General features: G+C 37.9%; 1 protein-coding gene across 2 annotated transcripts in view; it reads left to right on the top strand.

Moving 5' to 3' along the window:
* Positions 1-23,452, top strand: part of DYNC2H1 (dynein cytoplasmic 2 heavy chain 1) — a 183,776-nt gene that overhangs the window by 97,512 nt on the left and 62,812 nt on the right. For both annotated transcript variants that reach the window (XM_044442351.1, XM_044442350.1), the window contains 10 exons: positions 6,494-6,559; positions 7,311-7,361; positions 8,484-8,561; positions 10,627-10,758; positions 14,043-14,115; positions 16,512-16,672; positions 17,903-18,028; positions 18,967-19,077; positions 19,500-19,655; positions 20,777-20,852. In XM_044442351.1, coding sequence (XP_044298286.1) covers positions 6,494-6,559; positions 7,311-7,361; positions 8,484-8,561; positions 10,627-10,758; positions 14,043-14,115; positions 16,512-16,672; positions 17,903-18,028; positions 18,967-19,077; positions 19,500-19,655; positions 20,777-20,852 — 1,030 coding nt within the window. The remainder of the gene's footprint in view (positions 1-6,493; positions 6,560-7,310; positions 7,362-8,483; positions 8,562-10,626; positions 10,759-14,042; positions 14,116-16,511; positions 16,673-17,902; positions 18,029-18,966; positions 19,078-19,499; positions 19,656-20,776; positions 20,853-23,452) is intronic.

Genomic DNA, 23,452 nt, shown 5'->3' with positions numbered 1-23,452 from the left:
GCATTGTATAGCGAGTGGGCCTATCTCTAACCACTACACCAGAGAGACTGGCCCACTTTCTACACATTGTGTATCCCATGTGTATCCCTTCTACACATTGTGTTGTTGGAGCTTATTCAATTTTTGTCTGGATTTGCCTGGATCTGTTTGGATACTTTAAATGGATACCTTAAATGGGGGCAGATGATGATGTACTATAGGAATTCACTTTGTATTATGTCAAACATACACATCCCTATTTTTTCATGAAGCTGGTTTACTGTGAGCTCCTATAGGATGAGATGAATGTCAGGCATATGAAGATCTGGGGAAGCCAAATATACTAAAATACCATCTAAATTAACAATGATGCAGTGATCCAGGAAATCCATAAAATATAATTCATAAGATTCTTAAATACTGAGGGTGTGTTTCATAAACTGAAGAGCAAGACCAGATATTTGAAGTTCCCATATTTCATTCAGAAAGGAGTTTTCCAGTCATACTTAATTTATACCAGTTTGTAATAGGGATGTGTGGAGAATCCAGTAGGGGTTGAAAATCTGATAAATATTAATGATTAAGCTCCCAGATTATCTCTGGACATCATAAAGCTGAGTGCTACAGTGTAAGCACAGGCAGAGCCATCATCTCTAGTCCTTTTCCTTGCCTTTTTCTTCCAAGCTTCATTAATTCAATTTTCTAGGGCAGATTTTGGAGAGGGCTATTCCTGATGTTCAGACAGAATTCTGAAAAGGAAGAGGCACTCGAAATAATATCACAAATATATGTTGGCTGCTGGAGTGCGCCAAATAATTTCAGAAGATCAGACTCTGCTTTATACGCTACAAGAAAGCCTTTGACCCTCGGGCTCCCAAGAGGTTATGGATGGTCTTGAATGAAATGGATATGCTTCAGCATTTTATTTTCCTGATGCGTTATCTGTATTGTGGACAGGAAGCTACTGTTAGGACAGAATATGAAGAAGCAGAATGGTTTCCCATATGCAAAGGCATTAGATAAAGGTGTATTTTATCTCCCTAACTCTTCAAGCTGTATGCAGAACATATAATAAGGAAAACAGGAAAAGGATTAGAGAAAGGAGTGAAAAGGTACATCAATAATTTATGGTATTTATTTATTTATTTATTGACTTATTGACTTATTTTGGACTTATTCACCAAATCAGCTCAAAGGCCCTCTGAGCAGTATTGCAGATCACACCATATTACTGGCAGAAGGCAGCAATGAATGAAAATTTCTCCTGATGAAAATGAAAGAAAAAAGTGCAAAAGCAGGACTGCAACTGAACATTAGGGGAAAAAACCTGATGCTTACAGAAGAATTACCTAATTTGAAGATCAACAGTGAGGAAATTGAAATTGTGAAAGATTCTGTATACCTTGGCTCAATCAACAGTTCAAAGGAAGACTGCAGCTAAGAAATTAGGAAACCTAGATTTGGAAAGACAGCAATGATGGAACTAGAAAAGATCATCAAGTGTACGGATGTTTTACCAGAAACCAGAGGCAAGATCATCCACATTATTCTGTTCCCAATAACTATGCATGGGCGTGAAAGCTGGACAGTTAAGAAAGCTGACAGGAAGAAAATTGATGCATTTGAAGCATGGTGCTGGAGAGCTTTGTGGATATGCTAGATCAACAGAAGGATGAATCAGTGGGTCCTAGATAAAATCAAGCCAGAACTTACCCTGAAAGCAGAAATGACAAACCTTAAGCTGTAGTATTTTGGAAACATCATGAGAAGAAAAACTCACTAGGACAATCATGCTAGGGAAAGTCAAAGAAGAGGAAGACCAGGTATGAGCTGGATTAACTCCATAAAGGAAGCCACAGCCTTGAATTTACAAGGACAGGAAGACATCTATTCATAGGGTTACCAAAAGGCAGAGATGACTTGAAGGCAAATAAAAACTATCTACTGGATCAGATATGATGTGCCTGCCTTTGAAAATCCAAACTACCCTTAAAGCAAAGGCACTGATCAATCAGTTCAGGTATCCCAGTATGAATATTTTGCCAGGCCAGTTCATCTCAAAATTGTCTGCTACACCCACCTCAATCTGATTCACAAGTGATACTTCATTCCACTGAAGGTACTCATGTCGTGGGCGTGTCGTGAGCAGAGCCGGCTGGAGCCAGGGGTCAGACTAGATGGCCTGGGAGGCCCCTTCAGACTCTCTCTGTTTCTATGTTACTCTGTCCACAGAAGGCACTGACATTATTCAACATGGACCGCCTTCCTTGATGGAATTGCTAGATTTGGCAATCAACAGTAATCTCAGTTGAATGGCAACATGTGTCTTTAAAACTATTATTTCCTGTTGTACAGCCTCTCAAAAGCCTGAAAATAACAAGGCTAACTGTACTAGAGAAGTCAAAGCAAGCCAATAAGTTAAGCACAGTTTACTAGCCAAACACGGATTTTCCAGAGAGAAGTCAGAAATGTAGCTGGGATCAAACACACTGGATACCACTGAAATGTAGTCAGAGTTCTAATAGCATCAGACAGGTATCCAACGGTTAATAGCTTTGGGGAATTGAATTCCCACCTCCTCCTTTCAGTCAGTGGACAATTCTTTGGCAAAAGGCACTTTATTTCCAATGTACAGCGAACAAACTAATAGCCAACAGAGGAGAGGCCTCTGAGCATGCATAGAGTGGTTCGCTGAACCCAAACTAAGAACTGTTCTGAGAACCCCTTTTTCAGTAATCCTGGGCTCCACTCTCTTAGATGTGCCTTGCTGGAGAAAGGCTATCCACCCAGATCTACACAAGACCTCCAACTGGGTAGCCCTTCACTCCTGACATCGCATCATTGGATCAGAGATCGGGCCAGGTTCCTCATGGTCCTCTCCCATGTCCCTTCCTGGCACTATGAAACCCTGTTGATTCCCAGCATCTGCCTGAACAGAGACAGAAGCCTTGAGATAAGTTCTCCCTCTTCTGCCATCTCTATGTCCACAGACTTCATTTCCTAGGCCTTACGGGTCTCATCCGAAGAAACAGTGCCACCCTGGAAATTGTGCCAGTAACAACTGGCTCTTCAATCCCAACAATAACACACTTGTATGTTGTCTTGGAAGAATGTGTATTTTGAAAGAAGAAATAGAAACAAACAAATGGCACACTTGTATGCTTCACTTTGTCAGGTCAGGGAAATAGGTAGCAGGTGTCTGTGCCTAGAGCACCAGAACCAGGGGCAGTGAATGACAACCTTGGTGTGATGCAGGAAGACTAGAAGCAAAGGAAAGTTAAAGAAAAAAGTTAGATACACTCAAGGGATAGCAGAACCAGAAGCAAACACAGAGTCAGGAATAAGTGAGGGTCAGATACCTAGCAAGGCATGACAAGTTCAGAGGCAGAACCAGGAACTGGCAAGATCAGATACTGACAAGACATGGCAGGACCAATGACAAAGGCAACATCAGGAATAGGTAAGGGTCAAGTTATGAAGTGAAGGAAGAGGCAGAAGCAGGCATGGGTCAGATACTGATGAGATAGTGGCAGAACAAGAAATGAAGGCAGAATCAGGAGAGGGCAAGGCTCAGATAACCAGCAAAGTGTAGCAGGACTAGCAGTGAAACAAGAATCAGGTACATGGCAAGATGGGGTCAGACTGGGGGTAAGAGTAGAGTCAGGAGCAGGCAGAAGTCAATTGCAGGCAAAATCTAGATGCAGGATCAGGAACACTGTTCAGCTACCACAACAGTCCATAATGCTGTAGCCATGCTCAGAAGCACAGGGAATTATCTAATAGAGCCTTCTAGGTCTCCCAGATATTCCCATGACTGCACAGCTTCAATCCTTGAAATTATGTACAGGTCTGATCCTAGTCCTGTAGGCACTTTCAAATTAAATCATGCTGCCCTTCACCATCACGTCACCAGGGAAAACTGTGTCAAGGCTTCAGATCCTGACACACACCACATCTCCAGATGATTTCACTCACCAACTTCATATAGAAGTTACATAGTGCATAGGACAAGATAGAAGTGCTCAGAACTCCATAGCAGAAATGCTAGGGGTTTGACCAGAAGTTTCCCTTGCAACAAGCTGCTCCTTGTTGCTAAGGCTTCCAAGGCGGAAATGGGATTCAGGAAATACAGTAACTCCAGTTCTCACCTATATTTGCTTATCCAGAATGATATTCTGGTCAATGATATGAAAAGCCCTGAGATAAAAATGGAGCTTCCCTTGTCTATAGATCATTCATCTGTATGACCATCCAGTTTATATTCCAAACCCAGGTCTGAAACAAGATTGAAATGTTTCCTTGTAATCATTTTTATCCAGCCCTGACCAGAATGGGGATAAATCTTACATTCATGATCTTACTAATTGACAAATCCCTCATCTGCAATTTGGGGACAAACATATTTTCCTACATTGCAGGAGACTAAAGGTTATAACAAGGTAATATATATGCTTTAAACACTCTGAAGCTCTTCACATAAAGATTTACCATATATTTGTCTTGCATTATGTAACATTTTATTCTAGTTAGAGATACATTGTTTAGATAAATGTTAAAAATTTTCTTGGTTTTAAAATTATTTATATTATTGTTCTTTTGTTGTGCTTGGCAACTATATTAGAACACAAAAACCTTAAGGTACCCCAGCAATTAAGAATGAACCTTTTCTGTTAGTTAAAACTGAAATACAGGTTTTTTGTTCAGCAATTCCGGCTCATACAGCAAATTTACCCATTCAAAGTGAATGCATTGCACAAAAAATGGACTTGGAAGATACAAACTTTCCCCAACCATACTGAATAGTTATGCCGCTGTATTCTGCATTACACCACTGTAGTATCAGAATACTCTTTTGCATTGCCACAGGAACTGAGAGAAAAATCATATAGTCCCTGGAAACATTGGAATGTTTGAAGTTCCTTTCCTAGGGCTGTAGATACAGGAGCAACCTTATGACGGGCCTCTGAGTTTCAGTCCTCCTGTGCCATCTCCTTGCAGCCACCAGAGAAGGAATAGTTTTCTGTACGTGCTGAGGTCCCAGATACAGCCTTGGTGGCAGGGAAAAGAGAGCATTCCAGTGAGTTGTGAGGGGAAGGGCAAGGTGAGGTGAAGCCAGGATACAATAAATTCCTTGGCCTTTCTAGCTGTGGCCCAGCCCCTGCCATCTTCATACATGTCTCTCAAAGGTCTTTCTAGTAAAAAAAATATTTAAAAGGAGGGTAGGAGGTAAAAATTGAGACTGTTGCTTTCCTGATCTTGCTGGTGGTAGCACAGCAGGACATTGGATACAAGGAAGGCTCCTATATTGGAGTTATGAATGAAATAGCACTCAGGCTCGCTAATTTACTCGCTTGCTCACTTGCATTCACTCTCTCTTGCTCTCTTTCTATATATGTATGTATGGAAGGTAAGTGAGGCAGAAAAGGAGAACTCTTTTTTTCAGAAAAATCCCTGAAAAACTGATGATAAATGGAAGGTTAAAGATATAATTCTGAGATATTAAAATGAATAATTTTCATTTGCTTTTGTTACGATGGTGTTTTATATCATTAACAATGCTGCATCGGATCTTTTGTTTCAGCTTGGTGCTATAGACAGTTTTAAAATGCTGCTGGTTAGCTCTGAAAGTGAATTCATTGGAAAACTATAAATTAGTAGTTAGGGATTTATGTAGTTGCTTGGTCCAGAAATGAGCTAGTTCAATTACCTTTTCATTTCAGCTGATATATGGCTGAAATGTAGTACTGCCTGCTGCATTGACACTGTAGCCATCTTGTATTAAAGATTTCAAAGCTAAAGTTATAAGTCTTGTGTATTATAAAATTAGTCAGATCTGCTTTGCATCATTTATATCATTTAACAAAATCATTGCATGCCACACCTAAAAGATGGGGATATTAAAGACTTTTAGGAAGCAATCTTACTGAGAACTGTACAATAAAGGTAAGAATGTGGGATCAAAATGTAAAACATGAGAGACAGTGGGAATCCAGAGATAAGAAGCTTGTATGAAGTCTTGAAATCTTGTCATGTTCTGTGGAGTTGAGATGTTCCTATTTAGGATATTCTTTAGGAGTAACCAAGGCTGCTTCCAGATGGAGGAGTTCTAGCATTACAATCAAGAATTCTGCCACTGTTTAGTTCTTGCTTAATGTATTTTTACGGTACCAAAACAACACAACAAAACAAAACACATACAGAGAGAGAGAGAGAGACAGGAGAAGCAGTGGGAAAACATGGGAAGAATACAAGTAGAATATGACAGTATATGAATCCCTGGTAATATGTCATTGCTTTCAGGTAACACTTGGTGTTTGGGTTTGCACAGTGCATCAACTCCTGAGCTGGAGTTTCATACTCAAAATTTTTCCTGCAGACACCTCACACACCCAGTTCACTGTGCATAAACAACCCCACATTGAGCCCACTGTATCTTACGAAGCAAGTCAGTGTATGAGTTCCTGAGGCAGGTATAGTATAATATTCTTACTTTGCTTGTCTCCTCTCATTGTAGGCTGATCAACTAATGTTTGCATTACATTTTGTGAAAGGGATGCATCCTGACCTTTTTCAAGAAAATGTAAGTGCCATGGGAACATTTCCCTTTTAATTGTCATGAATATAGAAAAAGCAGCATAGATACTAAAATACTTGCAACCAACCTTCTTCCCTGCTTGCTGCTTTCAGCAGTGGAAGGATGGCACTGTTTGTGTGTGGGGCTCAATTCCTGGTGAGTATCCTGCAAATCCTGAGTGCACCTGCCAGGGACTTCAGCACCTGGGCTTCCGCAAAGAGTACCGGAGTTCAGGAAGCCTAAATCAAAGAATCCGGTGGATTTCCCACCCAAAAAAAGATTCTTTGCCCATACTTATTTAAAACAGCCCATGGGGTGTCAGAGTTGGCTGTGACCCAGGCTGTGTTAATATAACACAACTATGATAATGAACCCTGGTCAGTAGTTGTATCATCCAAACCCAATCAGTGTAAGGCTCTGGCTTCCATGGACTCAGAAATTTACATAACCATACCCAAGCAGCTCTTTTTAGTTGCAGGAAAACCTGCTATGGCAGGGAATATTTGCAATAGAGAAATTGTAGTGGAGTGTTATGGTGATTAGTGATTTCTCACATGGATCCTCTGTACTTCAAATATTTCACATGCCTCTTTTCCTTCTGTACAATTTGAACCACAGATCTTTAGCGAATGCTCATTCAGTATTAATTTTTTTAGCTCACTTTGACAATGCAAGACTAAAGTTTTATTTCTGTCTTCAGAATTTCTATATGTATTTTATGCTTCAGCATATTTTAATTTCTGTCACTATTTAAAAGGAATGGGACACATTTACTGGTGTGATCATTGGAGACCTGTTAAGAAAATCTGTAAGTTTATTTAACATTTTTCTTGTAAAATTACAACTTCTGCACTGGGCCTATCAGAGGAGGTGATTTCAGGCACCAGTGGTTTGTATACTGAACACTAATTTGTGCTGGGAAACAATGAGGGGATGCAGAAGTTCCTGAAAGTGGAGCTAGCTGCAACTGGCTAAGGAAGGGAGGAAGATGTGACCACCCAGCTAAGTGCATGTAGGAAGATCCTTAAGGAGTTCAGATTGGGCTGAACCATGGGCAATAGTCAGAAGCCAGGACTTGTGCCTACCAGACTTTGCAGCTACACACAGAGACAAAGGTTCCTGGTTTTAAGCCAGGTGGTTCTTGAAAAAAAAAGTATATGTTGGGAATGAAAATTGCAGCATCTGTTAACTTTTTAATTGGCACTTTTAATTTAGCTGCATTAATTTACTAAACCTTGCAAACCTGAAATCATAGAACTGAAATCATAGAACAGTCAAAGAAGGTGCTGCAAACCATGAATATTTTCATTTGTTAAAAATTCAGTACAGCTTTAGCACTTATTGTTGAGATGTTATGCTTTCACAGTACACTTGCTGAGACCATACAATTACCTCTTCTGAGAAGCAGATTTCTGAGCAAAAGATTTAAGAAAAAAACATTAATGAATATAATATTCCAAATCATCTCCTCAGCACCTGGAGAGTTTATACTCTTGCCTCAGTACTTGTTGACAAATGGAAGACTGACAGGGATATGTTGGGCAAATATCTGCCATGTAGTTAGAAAGATGGGGGAGGGGTGAGACATGATCAGACACACATTACGAGAACAGCTTAAAGATTGACTGTGCATTCCTGGCACAGAATCTTTAGCTCTTAATAATATTATCAAGATTTTGTGTGTCTGGCTCCCCCGCACCCTCATTTCCACAAATCAAATAGGAAGGAGACTATCCAGCCAGTTTAAGCAATTTCAAGTACTTTTAAGTTCTTTCAGTGGGGTAAAATTGGAATGAAATTCTTCCGTTAAAATCAGTGGGGTTTTAAATGCTTCATTTAACTGGATTATCTCATTAATAAACCATTTTTGTACTGGATTTGCTGGTAACTATATAACATTTACATAATTGTTTGTTCTCATTTTATTAAGGATTCCCAAAAAAGCATTAGAGAACAGATTCCCTCTTGGATTGAACAGGAGAGAACGTGGGCAGTAGCAACTCTTAAGGTATTATTTCAGTTGAGTTTTTCCACAAAAAATAATTGAATTCTTAAGTCCATTGATGTTTGCCAGCAAAATAGAATTAGTTGTTGCAGTTAAGAACTGTTCAATATTTTGTCTGTTCTCAAATCTGTTCCTCACTTTTCTGTATTAAAAGTCATATCCATATATTCATTTTGCATTTTTTAACACTGCTTTCTTTTTCATTGTAATGATGCAGAAGCTGACCTAGTATTTTTGAAGCTCAGTTACACAACTTTCTATATAGGTATTCAGGCTTTTACTTTCAGAACACCCAGATTTACTGTTTTACTTTCCTCTTTCTCTCCTTTGGTGGGAGGAGGAATTGTGCTACTTCTTCTTAACACCCAGGTAGGCCAGGGATCATATGATTTGTGATCTTTGAAGAAAGTGTTAGTCTTCTAGCTCCGCTTCTAATTCCTTCCCTGCCTTCATCTAGGACAGTTGACCTTGGAAATCTTCTTTTCCTTATGCTATGTATGATACATGGTTATTGCTAGTGTATTTGCTTTCTCTTTCATACTTACCAAAGTGGTGGTAGGTGTGGGAGGGGACAGTAGCCTAGAAAATCCTCACCAAAAATCCCCTTGTTATTTAAAATAGGAAGTATACAGTCGGTTGCTTATGCCTTTCCACACAACCAACTCTCTTGTACAAGCAATGGCTCCCTCAAATTCCATTGTTCAGGTGGGATTCACTGCTTATGCACAGAACATTTAGTGCTCCCAAGAGCAATCCCTGAAGCTACTAGACACATTCAGGTAGGGGGCCTGTCCCACTTCCAGAAATGAGGGTTTCTGTTTCTGCCTGCCCCTGGCAGTGTTAAATCTCTTTTGCCTAAGTGGCTGGTGCTGCTTGTAGAATGATAACCACAAGGTACAAGAGAATGAATGGTGGCATATTGCCCATTGTTTCAATGGGTTAGGTATATTTATGAAACACATTACATCTATTCCTTGGAAATCTTGGAAAAGTTGCTTTTTTGATGCTGAAATGCAACAAGCAAAAAATCCATGATAATTTGGATGTGTAATCTCAGAGAAGAAGTATTATCCCACCAATGGGAAACTTAATGGAATAAGGGCATTAAATTTACAGCCAGTCAAGCATTAAGAGAAATTCGGGGGGGTTTTCAGTGGTACATTACTCTGAAAGATATAACAAATGGACAAAAATTATAATGGAAAATGATGGAAATCTAAAGTAGTAAATGGGTCTTTCTACCATATATGGCCAACTTGTGATAAAATTAAAAGAATCGGAAGCTGATAATGTAGAAACACAAAAAAAGTTTGAAATTAACTTTCTTACATATTCTGAGTGCTAAGAATGTGTTTTTGAATATTATGCCGGAGACTTTCTCAAAGAATATTTTGGAGTTATTTAAATATATGACAACTCAGGCAAGAATTACAATTGTTTCTGAATGGAAAACAGCAGAATGCCCAACAATTGAAGTTTCAAAATATAATTTGGCTGACTATGAAGTGATGGCTAAACTAATTATGTAAACAGAAGACTGATTGAAGAATTTAATGATAAATGGAAATTTTACTATATGCAGCCTAATTAATGCAAAACAAAATGAAGCTTGTAAAAATATTGTTTTTACAAAGTGATTGGATTTATTTTTGGTTTACAGAATTATAATTATCTTTTTTTGCAAGCTCCAACAAAGTACTGAATGACAGAAAGATAGATTTTTTTTCTGGGAGGGAATTTGCTAGGTTATGACTTATATATTCTAATTGTATAAGATCTCTTGGCATTCTTTTTTTTTCTTTTGCTTTTCTTTGTCTCTTTTCTGTACTCTATTTCACACACACACACACACACACACACACACATATATGAGAGAAAGAGAGAGTGAGCGAGCGAGCGAGTGAGCGAGCACACAAGAGAATGCTTTTGAATGTCTTATTAAAGGATGGCAAAGACTATTCTAGTTTTAGAGTTACAATGATGAGACAGGTTGTTGAAAATATTCCTTGTTTAGTGGTTAATATAGGTATTTGCTGTTAAATGTGAAATCTGCACAATTGTTCTGTAGATCTCTCTCCCAGTTCTGTATCAAACACTGTGCCTTCAAGATGCACCACTGTGGCAGACCTTTTCACGGAGCTCAATGTGTGAACAAGATTTTCCAACCATTATTGCAAACAGAATCTCTCTCTTTCAGCAGGTAAATTCACATTTGATGTTCAAAATACATTTTTTTTTTTTTGCAGCTGAGCTAAATTTAGAGGTTACAACCATGTTCCAAGTTTTCTTAGTCTCACTGTAACAAATTAGTCATTACTAACATCACATTGTATTCAGTGGAATTTTATTACAATTAACTTTAGATGGATTAGCAACTTCTTATTTTGATTTTAGTATTAACTTAAGCATTTTGAGTAGCAATAAGGCAGGACCATAACTAGCAATTGCTAGCACTGGTGAAAACTTATGTCCAGGTTTCTCCATATGGATTGTTAGCTTAAATGCAACATCATAACAATGTATAGTTGTTTTCCCCCATTTCTAGCATGGTGGACTTGTTCATGCTTCAGAGTGTGAGCAATAAAACGTGAAAGCCCAACTTCACCTGATTCTTTTTATTAAAAATGAAGGTTTTGCTTACAAAGCACTGCTGTGGTTCTAAGGTTCAAATCCTTTCTTGAGTCAATGTATTGGTAGCGACTTTGGGTGTTTTTAAGGGAGGATTGGGACTCAGGAGATCCTCCTCCTAGCTCCTGCTGAGTCATGATGCTGACTGGGTGACTTTGGGCCAGATATTTAGCCTAACCTACCTCACAAGTTGTTGTGAGGTTAACATAGAGAGGAAGGCCATGTAAGCTGCTTGGGTTTCCTTGGCAGATAAAGGGATTGGTTATAAATATAATAATAAATAAAATGCTCAGCCTCTGGCAATTACAACTAAAGCAGTGTGGGATGCAGAGCTGCATTACTCAATATGGATAGCAGTGGGCCTGATGAACCAATGGACTGACTCACTATGTGGTTGATTCATATGCCATTTCTATGTCCTGGGATGTGCATGTGTGTTTGTCTTTCTAAAGTAAGGCATAAACATAGTGAACACAGTGAAAATGATAATAAAATGACATTCTGTATTTCAAGTATTATGGATATTCTGCTGATCACTTAAAATATGCATCTGATGACTTCATGTTACAGAAATAGTATCAGCTTAAACAAATAAAAAAGCATCTCATAGCATTTCTCATGGGTTTGTGGGTTTTGACAAATTATATAGAATGCAAGGCAAGTTTGAGCTTTATAAACCATGTATTCTGCCATAAAATCCTGTTTGTAGTAAAGTTGTTATGTCTTGTATAATCTTTCTAATACAAAATGAATGCTGGTATCTTTCCCATCAAATGCTGTTTTAGCTATAATTGTAGCTACTGCAGTTGGTCTACAAGATTACATACTGTAGTATGTAATTAATCTTTAATAAACGTCTGGATTGGTTTGGCTTTGGTGTTGTGCTCTTCTTCACTATGACCAACATTTGAGCAGAGTTCTTTGTTGTACCACAGTTTCCCATGGCTGCAGTTTTCAGCCCAGTGAGGAGTAAGTGATGTCAGAAACCCCATGAAGCTGGCATTGTAAAGCTTCTGTCTCTGATATGGCTTCTTGGTCTGAGCTACACAGACACTCTCATTTCACAGAGTGACTTTCTGCTGAATAATCTATTTGCTTTGAACCAACTACCTCCTTCAAAGCCAATGTTCCAGAGACCATCCTGGCTGACATATTTTGTACTAGTTGCAGTTTCTGGAGTAGGCTCAGGGGTAACCCTCTGTAGAGAGCATTGCAAAAAATGAGCCTAGAAGTTACCAGAGCATGAACTACTGTTTTCGGGTTATTCTTCTTCAGGGATGACCATAATGTCAGCATAGAATTAATTGCTTTACTTGTAAGTCATTTTTCCATGTATACATGGGAATGGACTTTCTCTTGTAACTTCTCAATTTTGGAGAAACCTGAAATCCCCTTGAGTTGTTGAAGCTTTCCCAAAAGCTGATACTGCATCATTGGCCCCTCGTCAACTGCTGCCAACTAAATCAGGTTACCATATAATAAGGCACAGGGGCCAGAAGCATTGATTGATTAAACAGTACAATTAATAGATGAATTCATTAGTCAGAGATTAAAACTGTCAATTGTAATCAGATTTTAATTGGAACTGTTTTTTGTAAGAGAGAGGGGGGGATCAATGTTCATCACATTGTTTAAATAATCTGCATATCTTTTTATTCAAACATTGTCTTTTAGAGATTTTGCTAATGAATACATTATCTGTTCATGTTATTTAGAAAACATGCCATTTTTATTGTTTTCAAATCCCAAGTATAAAATGAAAGAACATTGGATTTTTAAAAACTGCTTTATATCAAGAGTTAAGTGACCAGATAATAGTCTTCATTGCAGACAATTTTATTAATGATAAATAATTAATCTTGAACTGAGATTATATACTAAGAATGTCAGCTAGATCATGACAAATGGCCATCAAGTTCAGCTTTCTGCTTCCCATAATGACCAAACAGGAAACACACAAGTGATAGCAGCAAATTAGCCAAATATGTAAAGAACAGCTGATTCATTGGCTAGGATAGCTCAGAGCAAGGCATCAAGCCGGTTACTCTGGAGAGTGGTGCTTCATGTTTTTATGCTGGGGCTTGCTGGGACTATCTGATTGTTGACCACCATTAGGGTGCAATTCTGTGGCCTCCTGCCACTACAGGGCCACACAAGTATGCAGAGCTGGGATTCCAAGCATGGAACTTCAGCCCTGCCCTGATGTGGAAAGAACCACACTAGTGATCTTTCTGAGGTCAGAAATCAACCTTGGAAAAAAGGAAATGGGATGTCTAGGAAGGGGAGGAGGCGACTGGAATTGATAGAATGCTGTATCCAAATCGTTCCCAGCCTCCTTTTTTCCCCCTCTGCAGTTATCTAGGTGAAATGAAGGACATGGGTTAGTGGTGATGGCTGCTACTGCATCTTGCATTGGATGCACATAAGCCTCCAAGTTTGCAGGCTTAGTTCTCTGAGTTTGGATGGTATTGAATTGAGCCTTTAGAGTGTCAATAATCCAAAGGTGTCAACCAGTAAGTAGACAGGGATGAACCAGCAGCCACCCCACACTTGGACTTGAAAAAAGTGTATTTGCATTTTTAATTTTTTTATTACTAAGATCCTTACTTCTGTTAGAATAACTTATTCATTTAATGCTTTATCACTGTTACATAATCAGAAATCCACTTTATCTAGTTTTGTTTAAAATTTAATTTTAAAATCTATAACTAATCTTTCTGTTAGATTTCACTTTTAGCTCACTGTGGCTTTTAAAACAAAACTTTCTGTAAGGCCTATTTATCTGTGATCTGGTAGTAAGACATGCGGATGTATAATAATATATTGGAATCCTAATCTGAATATATTTATTTAAAGGTGCTTGTGGTCCAGGCTGTCAGACCAGATAGGCTGCAGAGTGCAATGGCCCTTTTTGCATGTAAAGCTCTAGGTAAGTACTTACTGTTTTAAAATATCATGTAGTAAAGCATACTTTCACCTTGATTCAGCTAGGGGTGTTTTGTAAGGTAGGTGTCCACATATATGTCCCTATCAGGACAGAAAACCATTTTTGAACTAGGTGTTATATGCCCTGCTTTTCCCTCTGAGTAACCTCTCTGAAAACGAATACTCTGACAATTGACTGTGGGAAAAGAAGTAGGTATAGAGAGAATCTGGTGTTCTTTTTCTTCCAATCAGTGGGATTTTAGCTGGAAAAGATGTTCTTATACATGGAAATTGTGCATTTGAAATAGTGCTTGGCTCCTTAGAATTTTTCCTGCCACTCCTTGGGCAATATTTTATTTCCACTATGTCATTCGATAGGGACCTGAAGCGTTTGCCCCTTTGAGTTTTAGGCTCTCCCTCCCCAGTACACTCTCACCACTCTGCTGCTGCACTCATTTGCTGCATATCTGTTTTGCTGGATCGCAAACTTTATCTGGAGGTCCTGTCAACATTATGGCTCAATTTGGCTATAATGCAAAACATGTGGTTTCCCATTATGATAATGTAATATGTCTAGACTCAAACTTGCATCTTTCCTCTTCCTTCTTCATGCATGAGTGAAGGAAGCGTAAACCTTTAATTTGCAGACTGGAACAAACCAGTTTTCCATTATCCTAAGTATGGGAGATTTATTTGTACAGTTAGACATAGCAAAACAGGATCATGTTTTCAAATCATGGTTTAGGAACATAAAGAGAGCCATAATGAAACACCCCAAAGGTATTAGGTTGGCATCCTGATCGGGCCAACCTAATACCTGTGGTAAGCCTGTAGAAAGACATGAATGCTGTGAATCACCTGCTTGTGTTTCCCATAAACTGGAATACAGAACCACACTGCTTCTAATACTTGTGCGAACTAGCTGTCATTGCTCATTAACTAGCATGGAAGATAAGGCTATCTGAATCAGGCCCCTTAGTTCCAGGACTAATGAGAATACAGTGTGGTAGCTGGTTTAAGTACATTTTCTGGTTTAAGTACATTTTCTAAAAAAAATAAAGCAAATTGATTTTGATGGAAGATAATTTCAGTATTATTGAAGAGCCAGATTCTCATAATGGAAGGAGTCATTTTTAATCCACATATGGGAAAATTTAAGGTAACTGATGAATTCTAGTTGATAAGAGCATAGCAGGTGTCATCCTGTTTCCTGGCTCTCCAAATTGCTTAATGGTCTTTGCTTCTATCAATGGACACTGGTGGAAACTTATAGCTAGAAATGTTGCTGTTGAACTAATTTTAATTTTCTCTTAATTGTGCATGCAGTTGAAATAGTACCTGGCTGGTGGAAGTGTGTATCTAGAATTGTTGCTGGTGAACCAATTGTAATTGTTTTTTACTGGTTGCGAATTTGAAGCAATGCTTGGTTGCTCAGAATCGTCTTTGTCACTCCCTGGGGAATAATTTATTTCTAATGCTGTAGGGAGCAAAAACTTTGCATTTTGGACACCCAATCTATCCTCAAATTTTGGCATCTCCACAGTGGAACCCCTAAATGGCACTTTTAATGTTGTTATTTTGTTATTGGTATCACACATTGTTGATAAGTATTATTAAAATACCAATTGTTTCTATACCAAATGTTCCAGTGAAGATGTCATGGCTAGCCAGGTACACTGTATATCAATCTTGTTGGTCCTGTAATCAGGATACATTTCGTCCCTCTCCTTCTGCTCATGGATGCTGCACCCTTTTGCAGTAATACTTTTTATGTTTAGTTGCCTAGATGGTAACTTGTGCATTCTCAGACAAGTGGGAAAAATTTTAATTGGATGCACTGAACAGGAAAATGTAGTTTTACAATATACTGACAAGCAAATGGCATGGCAATTGTCACACAGTAGTTCTAAACATGCTACATTTTTTGAAGATTTTTGCCATTGTGAAGCGTTCTCATGGGAGTTGCATTAGTTTCTATGACACACGCACACATATTTTTCATCAGTATTGGTGGCAGATTTTTAGTGCTGAAGGTTCCGTAATGGATCTCTCTTGCCATTCTGCTACCTGTAAATATGGGCATATAGCTGAGTTATGGTATTTCTAACCAATATGTTTCTAGCATAGGCACTTTTATCACCAGTTTCAACATCAGGAGAAAGGAAGGGCAATATCTATGACAGCATTCATCCTGTTGTAGTTTACTGTCTGATTTTGCAGTATTATTTTATATGACATAAAAGTTTTATGTATCAAAGATTTATACTGTGTTTGAACTGGAATCTGAAACTTGGGAAACTTCAGCAAATAATGCATATTCATCTGCTCACCCCACAGATGGGAAGAGATGTCTCAGTTTTACTGAAACTTTATTTTAGTTTACATTCTACCCATTTCTAGGGATTAAAGAATTGTCACCACCACCACTAAACCTAAAACGTCTGTACAAAGAAACATTAGAAATTGAACCCATCTTGATCCTTATTTCACCTGGTGCTGATCCTTCTCAGGAATTACAAGAACTTGCAAGCATTGAAAGAAATGGGGTGTGCTACCACCAGGCAAGTCTCTTTGTAGGCATTAGCCTAAGGAAAGTCTAAGAAAAAGAAAAAAAAATGTTTTATTTGTTTGACCAGAACACAATGTCTTTTGAACTCAAGAAAAGTGTCATGGCTACATCCTATGTTTGTTTTTAAAATTTCACCTTCACCATCTTCTCTGTTCTGCTCTAAGGGTACATTAAAAAGATATAGTCAGATGACATTGACATGACAAAGTCAACTTAAGGACAAGGAATGGGTAAGAATCCTTCCTCCTCACTTGATGGTGAAGTCACAGGACTTGTTCATATGACACAAGATCCGAATGTAGGTTATTTAACCCACCGTAAGGCTGTCGAGTGTACACAATTCCCTCTTATTTGAGTTACTTTACAGTATGAACCAGTAGGCTTGGGTTATGTGAAGGTTAAACAATGCTTGCATAACACATGGTCTGTTTTACATTGTTTACATTGTTTAACTCTTGTAACCAACACTCACTGGGTTTCTATGATATGACACCCCTCAAGGAGGGATTGGGTATGCATCAGTGGTTATGATGTGTTAAATAAGCCACAATTAGTTGTGCTGCATTGTCCAAAGTCAGTTTCCATATCTGAATGTTCTGAGTCTCAAAATGAAGTAGACGATGAGGAGAACTGCACACATTCAAATTAGGTGGTGCAGATCCTGTGAGCTTCCAGGGTTGGACCTGAAACTGTCCCTAGGATCTCTGGGAACCAGAAAATGAAAAATATTGGTTCCCCTATTTTAGAAATATAACATCTAATTGTTACTCTGGTGTGTTTCAATCCTAGACAGAGATAACTGATTTCTCCAGAGAATGTCAACGATCCACTGGAAATAGTGTACTTTTCTAATTTTGCTAAGATAAACCTGCCTTCCTTATTTCTAACTGACACAAAAAAAAATCTGTTTACTATAAAGAACAAATGAAAATTATGTCTTTATTGTCATGTCTCCTATTTTATACTGCCTCTATTAAGTTTCATTTTCCTTCCATGAAGCCAGCAAAGTATCAATTTGATACCCATTCACTGTGGATTATATGATTCAAAACTATTTATAAATAATTGCCAACTGTAATTCCAAACCTGGCATTTTGTGTCATCTACCACATTTTCAATGCCATGCTGTTAAAGTTCCATTTCTAACTCTAATATTCCATTTGCAGTACTCATCAAAAGATTACTCTTGTTTTAAGTAACTAGAATATTTGAACTTCTTAAGGTTGCCATGGGTCAGGGCCAAGCCGATCTAGCTATTCATACTCTAAAAGAATGTGCACGGAATGGAGAATGGCTCTGCTTGAAAAATTTGCATCTTGTTGTGTCTTGGCTTCCTGTACTGGAAAAGGTATGAGTTTATGCATAATTCAGAAGCTCTCAGACTTTCTTTTGTTTTAAATCTTAGAAAATGTGAGTGATCCATGTCACTCTATTGCCTGGGGCCATAACTCTGCCAACCTCACTATTCCATTTGTCAGGTTTTTCTTAGATCAAATGAAATGAATAAAATAATACTGTAAACAAATAGCACTAAGACTGAAATTCTCTGGCTTTAATTGGGAGTAAGCACTCATTGGACTTAGTTGGGCTTAGTTCTAAGTAAATATGTATATGATTTCACTGTATTGCCTATGGCAAATTGGAGTTTGTAACATATTCTTACATGCTAAGCAAAATAAGCCATTTGCACAAGAAACACTCAGAATATACAATCACTTTTGGCAGAAGCTGTATCTGTAAAATGCCCAAGGGCATTTGCATGACTGCTACTATACAAATAGGTATAGCAACTGAGCTTGATATGATACTGATGGAAGCCCAGTTCAGAGATAACCAGAAACCTTGGTTTCTTGTCTGTGAATAGTTGCATGAGCCTCATTTTCATGTATCCTGCTCTCCACTTCTCTTTTGCATACCACAGGAGATTGAAATTTTCTTTTTTAATTTTAAACTAACCATAGTTCCCTGGGACATCAGAACTCAGGAAACTGTAGCTTGTTTAAACTATGGCTATAAGAACAAATCAAGACCAAACCATGGTTTCAGACCCTGACTTCTTCCCAAAGAATGGTTTAAACAAGCACATTTATCAGGGACAAACAGTGGAATTCCTCTGAAAATACTTTTGAATGGATAACAGTTCAGGTTCTGCTGGAAGTGTATTAACTATATTATTTTGACATTTTCAGTTCGAGTTATTGCAGCAAAATTATCATATTGATTTAAATATTTTTCTTGGACAAGCACATTTTAAATACTGTATAAATTATTATTATTTTGCTACAGGAGCTGAATAATCTGCAGCCTCAGTCTGGTTTTCGTCTTTGGCTAACTGCTGAAGTTCATCCCAAATTTTCTCCCATTTTACTCCAGTCAAGTTTGAAGATAACATATGAGGTATGACGTAAGGCTACAAAATGACAGAGTACCTTTACCAAATGAAATATCACTTAATATGATGCAGAGTCATATCTCAAGGGAGTTCACTTGTGCAGTGCGACTCGCTTGTTATCTTCTCCCTACTGCAATCTTCTGAAGATCCCCGAACTCTTCTTAGATTTTGGGGATCCTCAGAAAAGGCCTAGGTGATGGTGCAGTGTGAGGGGGAAATAAGCTAAAACCAAGAGAAAGCAGTTTATGTGAAAGCAACAAGCGTCCTGGATCCAGTTTTTAATGGCCCCTCCCTTCAACTGCTATTCACTGCACTCCATCTATTTTGAGGATGCAGCAGGGCCAACACCTTAGCAGATGTCTGTTTGCATAACTCAGGGTATGTAGCCCATTGCATTTTTACATAAAGGCTTTATTTTCTCCTGCAGGCACCTCCAGGCCTGAAAAAGAACTTAATGCGAACATATGAATCTTGGACCCCAGAGCAGATTAGCAAAAAGGGAAATTTGTCTCGAGCTCGTGCTCTCTTTAGCCTGGCTTGGTTTCACGCTGCATGTCAAGAAAGAAGGAATTACATCCCTCAGGTAAGGAATCTCATTCACTATTACTTTTTTTCTCTTACATTTCAAATATTAAGTAATTAAAAATCAATTGTGTACATTCTGTTTTGTGATTGTAAAGACAGAACCATAAAAACCAAGGCTGACAATTTAGGCTGCAGCCCTATGTACACTTACTGTGTGAGGGTAGATGAATTCAGTTATTTTTTCTTCTAAAAAAAACCTAAATATTTCTGCAAAAATATATTATTTTTGCAAAAAAATATTATTTCTTTACAAAAATATGTTATTTCCTAGTATAGATGTTGTCCTATATTTGCCTAACCCAAAAAGTCATGCTCAACCCTGGTAGCTTCAATTATTTACTTGTAGTTAAAGGAGCTGTAACTATGTAAGAACTGATTCTTGGCTTTTTTTTTTCCAAATTAGCTTTTTGTTTGAAGGAAGCTGCTTTAAATGCCCACAGGCCTTGCAGCTGTTGTCAGTGCTTACAGTTTGCTTGAATCAGATCCATGTTTAAGAAAACTGCCCATTGGGTGTTTATTTTTGCCAAATTGATTTTTGCTCTTATTTTTTATTTTTGAAGGTTATGATGACTTAAATGAGCTAAGGCTCTTTTCCAACCCCAGGGTTTTCTTGTGCCTCTGTAATGGATTAGAATCTGTTTATTTGATTTTGTGGAAAAACCTTGAATTTTAACAAATTGTGTAATAACAGTAAGCCTCAGTGTTAACTGTCTTCCCCTCATCACTTGAGAGCCCAAAGCTTTGCATTCTGGAGTGTCACACAACTCAGAAACACTTGCCTATGTATATGTAGATGTCAGTGAGTTTTATGGACTCCTGGATCGAAAGTTGCCCTGGAACACCTGGGTTGTTGATTGATAGATAGGATAGTAGGCCAGTATGAATATTCTTGCTTTACTTTTTATTTGTCAAGCTGAATTTACTGAGAACTATAGTACTTCATGTAGTTCACCATGAAGAAGGGGGTAGAATCATTTCTATCTTTTGGAATTCTTTTCTTTTCTTTTGCCTGAACCTGTATATGGTACATGGTTTTACAAGGTTTCTAAACCTCATGTGGTCATGCACATGTAATGTTTACTGAACAAGGTGTACAATCAAATCCTTTTTGTTTTATAGGGCTGGACAAAATTTTATGAATTTTCTTTATCAGATCTTCGTGCAGGGTATGATATTATTGACCGACTTTTTGATGGTGAGTCATCATATAGTCAAGTGATCCTGACCTCATTTTTAGCTTTGCATTTCTGAAATCACATCCTGTCAGTAATTAATCTAAGATACTACTTATTTTCCAAATTCAGAATAAAACTATTTTTTGAGCTAGTTAAAAACCAGTTATTAAAAATACATTAGTATATATGCATTAATATGCATGAAATCCATATGAGAGCATTGTTGCAAAACATCATTGCAATTTTTATTACAATGTGTAATTGTTCACATAATGTTGAATAATGACCAAGATCTGCTGAGATGTGAGCATAACTGTTCACATAATTATGAATAATGGCATATTGATTAATTTGACCATGCCCAAAAAATGTGCCTAAGCATATCAATACAAAGTCATAAAGTTTAATTATTAAAATCATTAATTTCTACATGTTTAACAGTGCTTAAGCCAGTTCAATCACAAAAAAACAGCTTTGAGTTTTCCTTTAACATATCTGGTCCGCAGCTCTTGATTTTGAACAGTATGGTGCAAACTTAGGATGCATTCCATCACTTTCAGGAACCATTAATTAAGAAGAGTAAGCACTTAATTGTCTTCCACTGAAATAAATGTGCCTTAGAATTGTTAGGCATTGACTGAATTGCCCATCGCCCGTGGTTTTTATATAGAGGCAGAATGTCCACTGAATAATGTGCATGAAAATATAATAATCAGCAGATGTGGAGAGGAGGAGGCCTCTGCCTCTAATCTCCCCTCTAGCTGGAGCTAGAACAAGGTGAATGGCAGCAGTTGGAGCAGTGGCCCCCACCCTGTTCTTCTCTAGCTTAGATTATTTTCAGAGAAAAAATGTGAGAAAAGGGGGTTGATTTAGAATATTGTGGCACACTGTGAATACGCCACATCTGACCTACTTTTGTTAGTTCCCTGTTTCATTGCCCGGCCCTCATTTTGCCTCTTTCAGCAGTTTCATGATGCCCCTTCTCTTCCTACCCCTCTCCCACTGGGATGTATAGGTCTTTTACAGAAAAAGATTTTGCTGTATGGATGCAAAATTAATTTAAATTAACTGGCATCCATAATGAAAGTTAAGAAATTGCCAGAAGAATGACTCTGTGAGACAATAATTCTTGACCCAGTACGCATAGTGTCGTTTTATAGCAATGCTGTGATACGATGGTATTTTTTAACAGCATGTGGTCCCTTTAAAGGTGATCTCCAAGACCATACTAAAAACAGTAAGAGAAAATGCTGAACTTCTTTTCTGGAGTAAAATACAGTGAATACTAAACTAAAACACCATATTCTGTATTCTTTCACACAAAGCTGCCCTAGGCAAACTTAGCCACACCTCTCCTTATCTAGCATCACATGTCCTTTACCTTCACCCATAGTGTTGAGCACTGCCTCAGTGAAGTTAGAAGGAGTTTAATATTAATTAATTTTTTTCCAGATCACCTTGTGCAAGGCAGGTGCACTGTAAGAAACATGGTGCTTCAAAAAGAAAACCCAGATCTAAACAGTTGTCCACAATACATCAGTGTTTACTACTGTATTACTATATACTACTTTAGAATCTCACAAAGTTGCTTACTAAAGAAAAACAAAATTTAATTGGTAAATTTAAGGAAACATTGAGTATATTTCATTTTTAAAAATTGACTCATCTATTGGGTGGTAAATAAACCAGTAAGGCTGATTTGTAACTATATCAATTTCACATGGTATTAATTCAAGTATGACAGGTGTGATTTTTATTGGGTGAATTACCTTGATGGTATTACACTCATCCTGAGGGTTTCCTTGGGTTTTCCCAGAACACTTAGGTGATGGTGAGAATGGTGACAAGAAGTATTTGCATAGAGAAATCAGGCCCAGTTCTGGTGACTCATACCCTAGTTACCTTTAATGTAGTTCATTACAATGATGTCTATGTAAAGCTATCTTTTAAAGATAGCTCAGAAACTGTAACTGGTTCAAAATGCAGCTGCCAGGATATTGACTAGAGTCTTGAGATTGATCCAGAACCATAATTCAGATTATTTTCGCTAGCTGGATCTTTGTTTCTATATTCCATGTAAAGAGCTGCTCTTAATCTTCAAAGCCTTTGACCTAGGGCCAAGGTACCCCAAACCCCACTTAGGAACATGTCTAAGCCTAAGATTGGTCTCAGTGACCTTGTTCTCTGTCCTGTAACCAATAAAAATATGGCAAGCGTGTGCAAGAGACAGAGCCTTTTTGTTGCTGACTCCTAGATCTTTGGAAAGCCCTTTCTGTGGAGTTGTGTCAGACTTTCTTTTCTTTTTGCACGTAGCTGGATGTTGAAAAATAACTTATTTAAATTTGTGTTTAATATCCAGTGATGTTTCTCTAAGGTTGTTGTTTTCTCATGCTGAGGTTTTAGTTTTAATCAAGGACTCATGATGTGAATTTTGTCAAACTTTAAATTGTTTTAAATTGTTATTGTTGATATTGCTTGATTGTACAGTGGTACCTTGGCTCACAAATGGCTCAGTTCATGACCAAATCGGGTCGCGAACAGAAATTTCAGAAAAAAATTGCCTCAGGTTGCGAACTCCACATTGGGTGACAATCGTGACCGCACTCGTCTTCTCTGCACA

This window comes from Varanus komodoensis, unplaced genomic scaffold, assembly GCF_004798865.1.
Source record: "Varanus komodoensis strain SLA01 unplaced genomic scaffold, ASM479886v1 scaffold4, whole genome shotgun sequence".
NCBI classification, from domain to species: Eukaryota; Metazoa; Chordata; class Lepidosauria; order Squamata; family Varanidae; genus Varanus; species Varanus komodoensis.
Note: the sequence above shows the minus strand (reverse complement) of the source record. Positions and strands in the feature narration are given on the sequence as shown.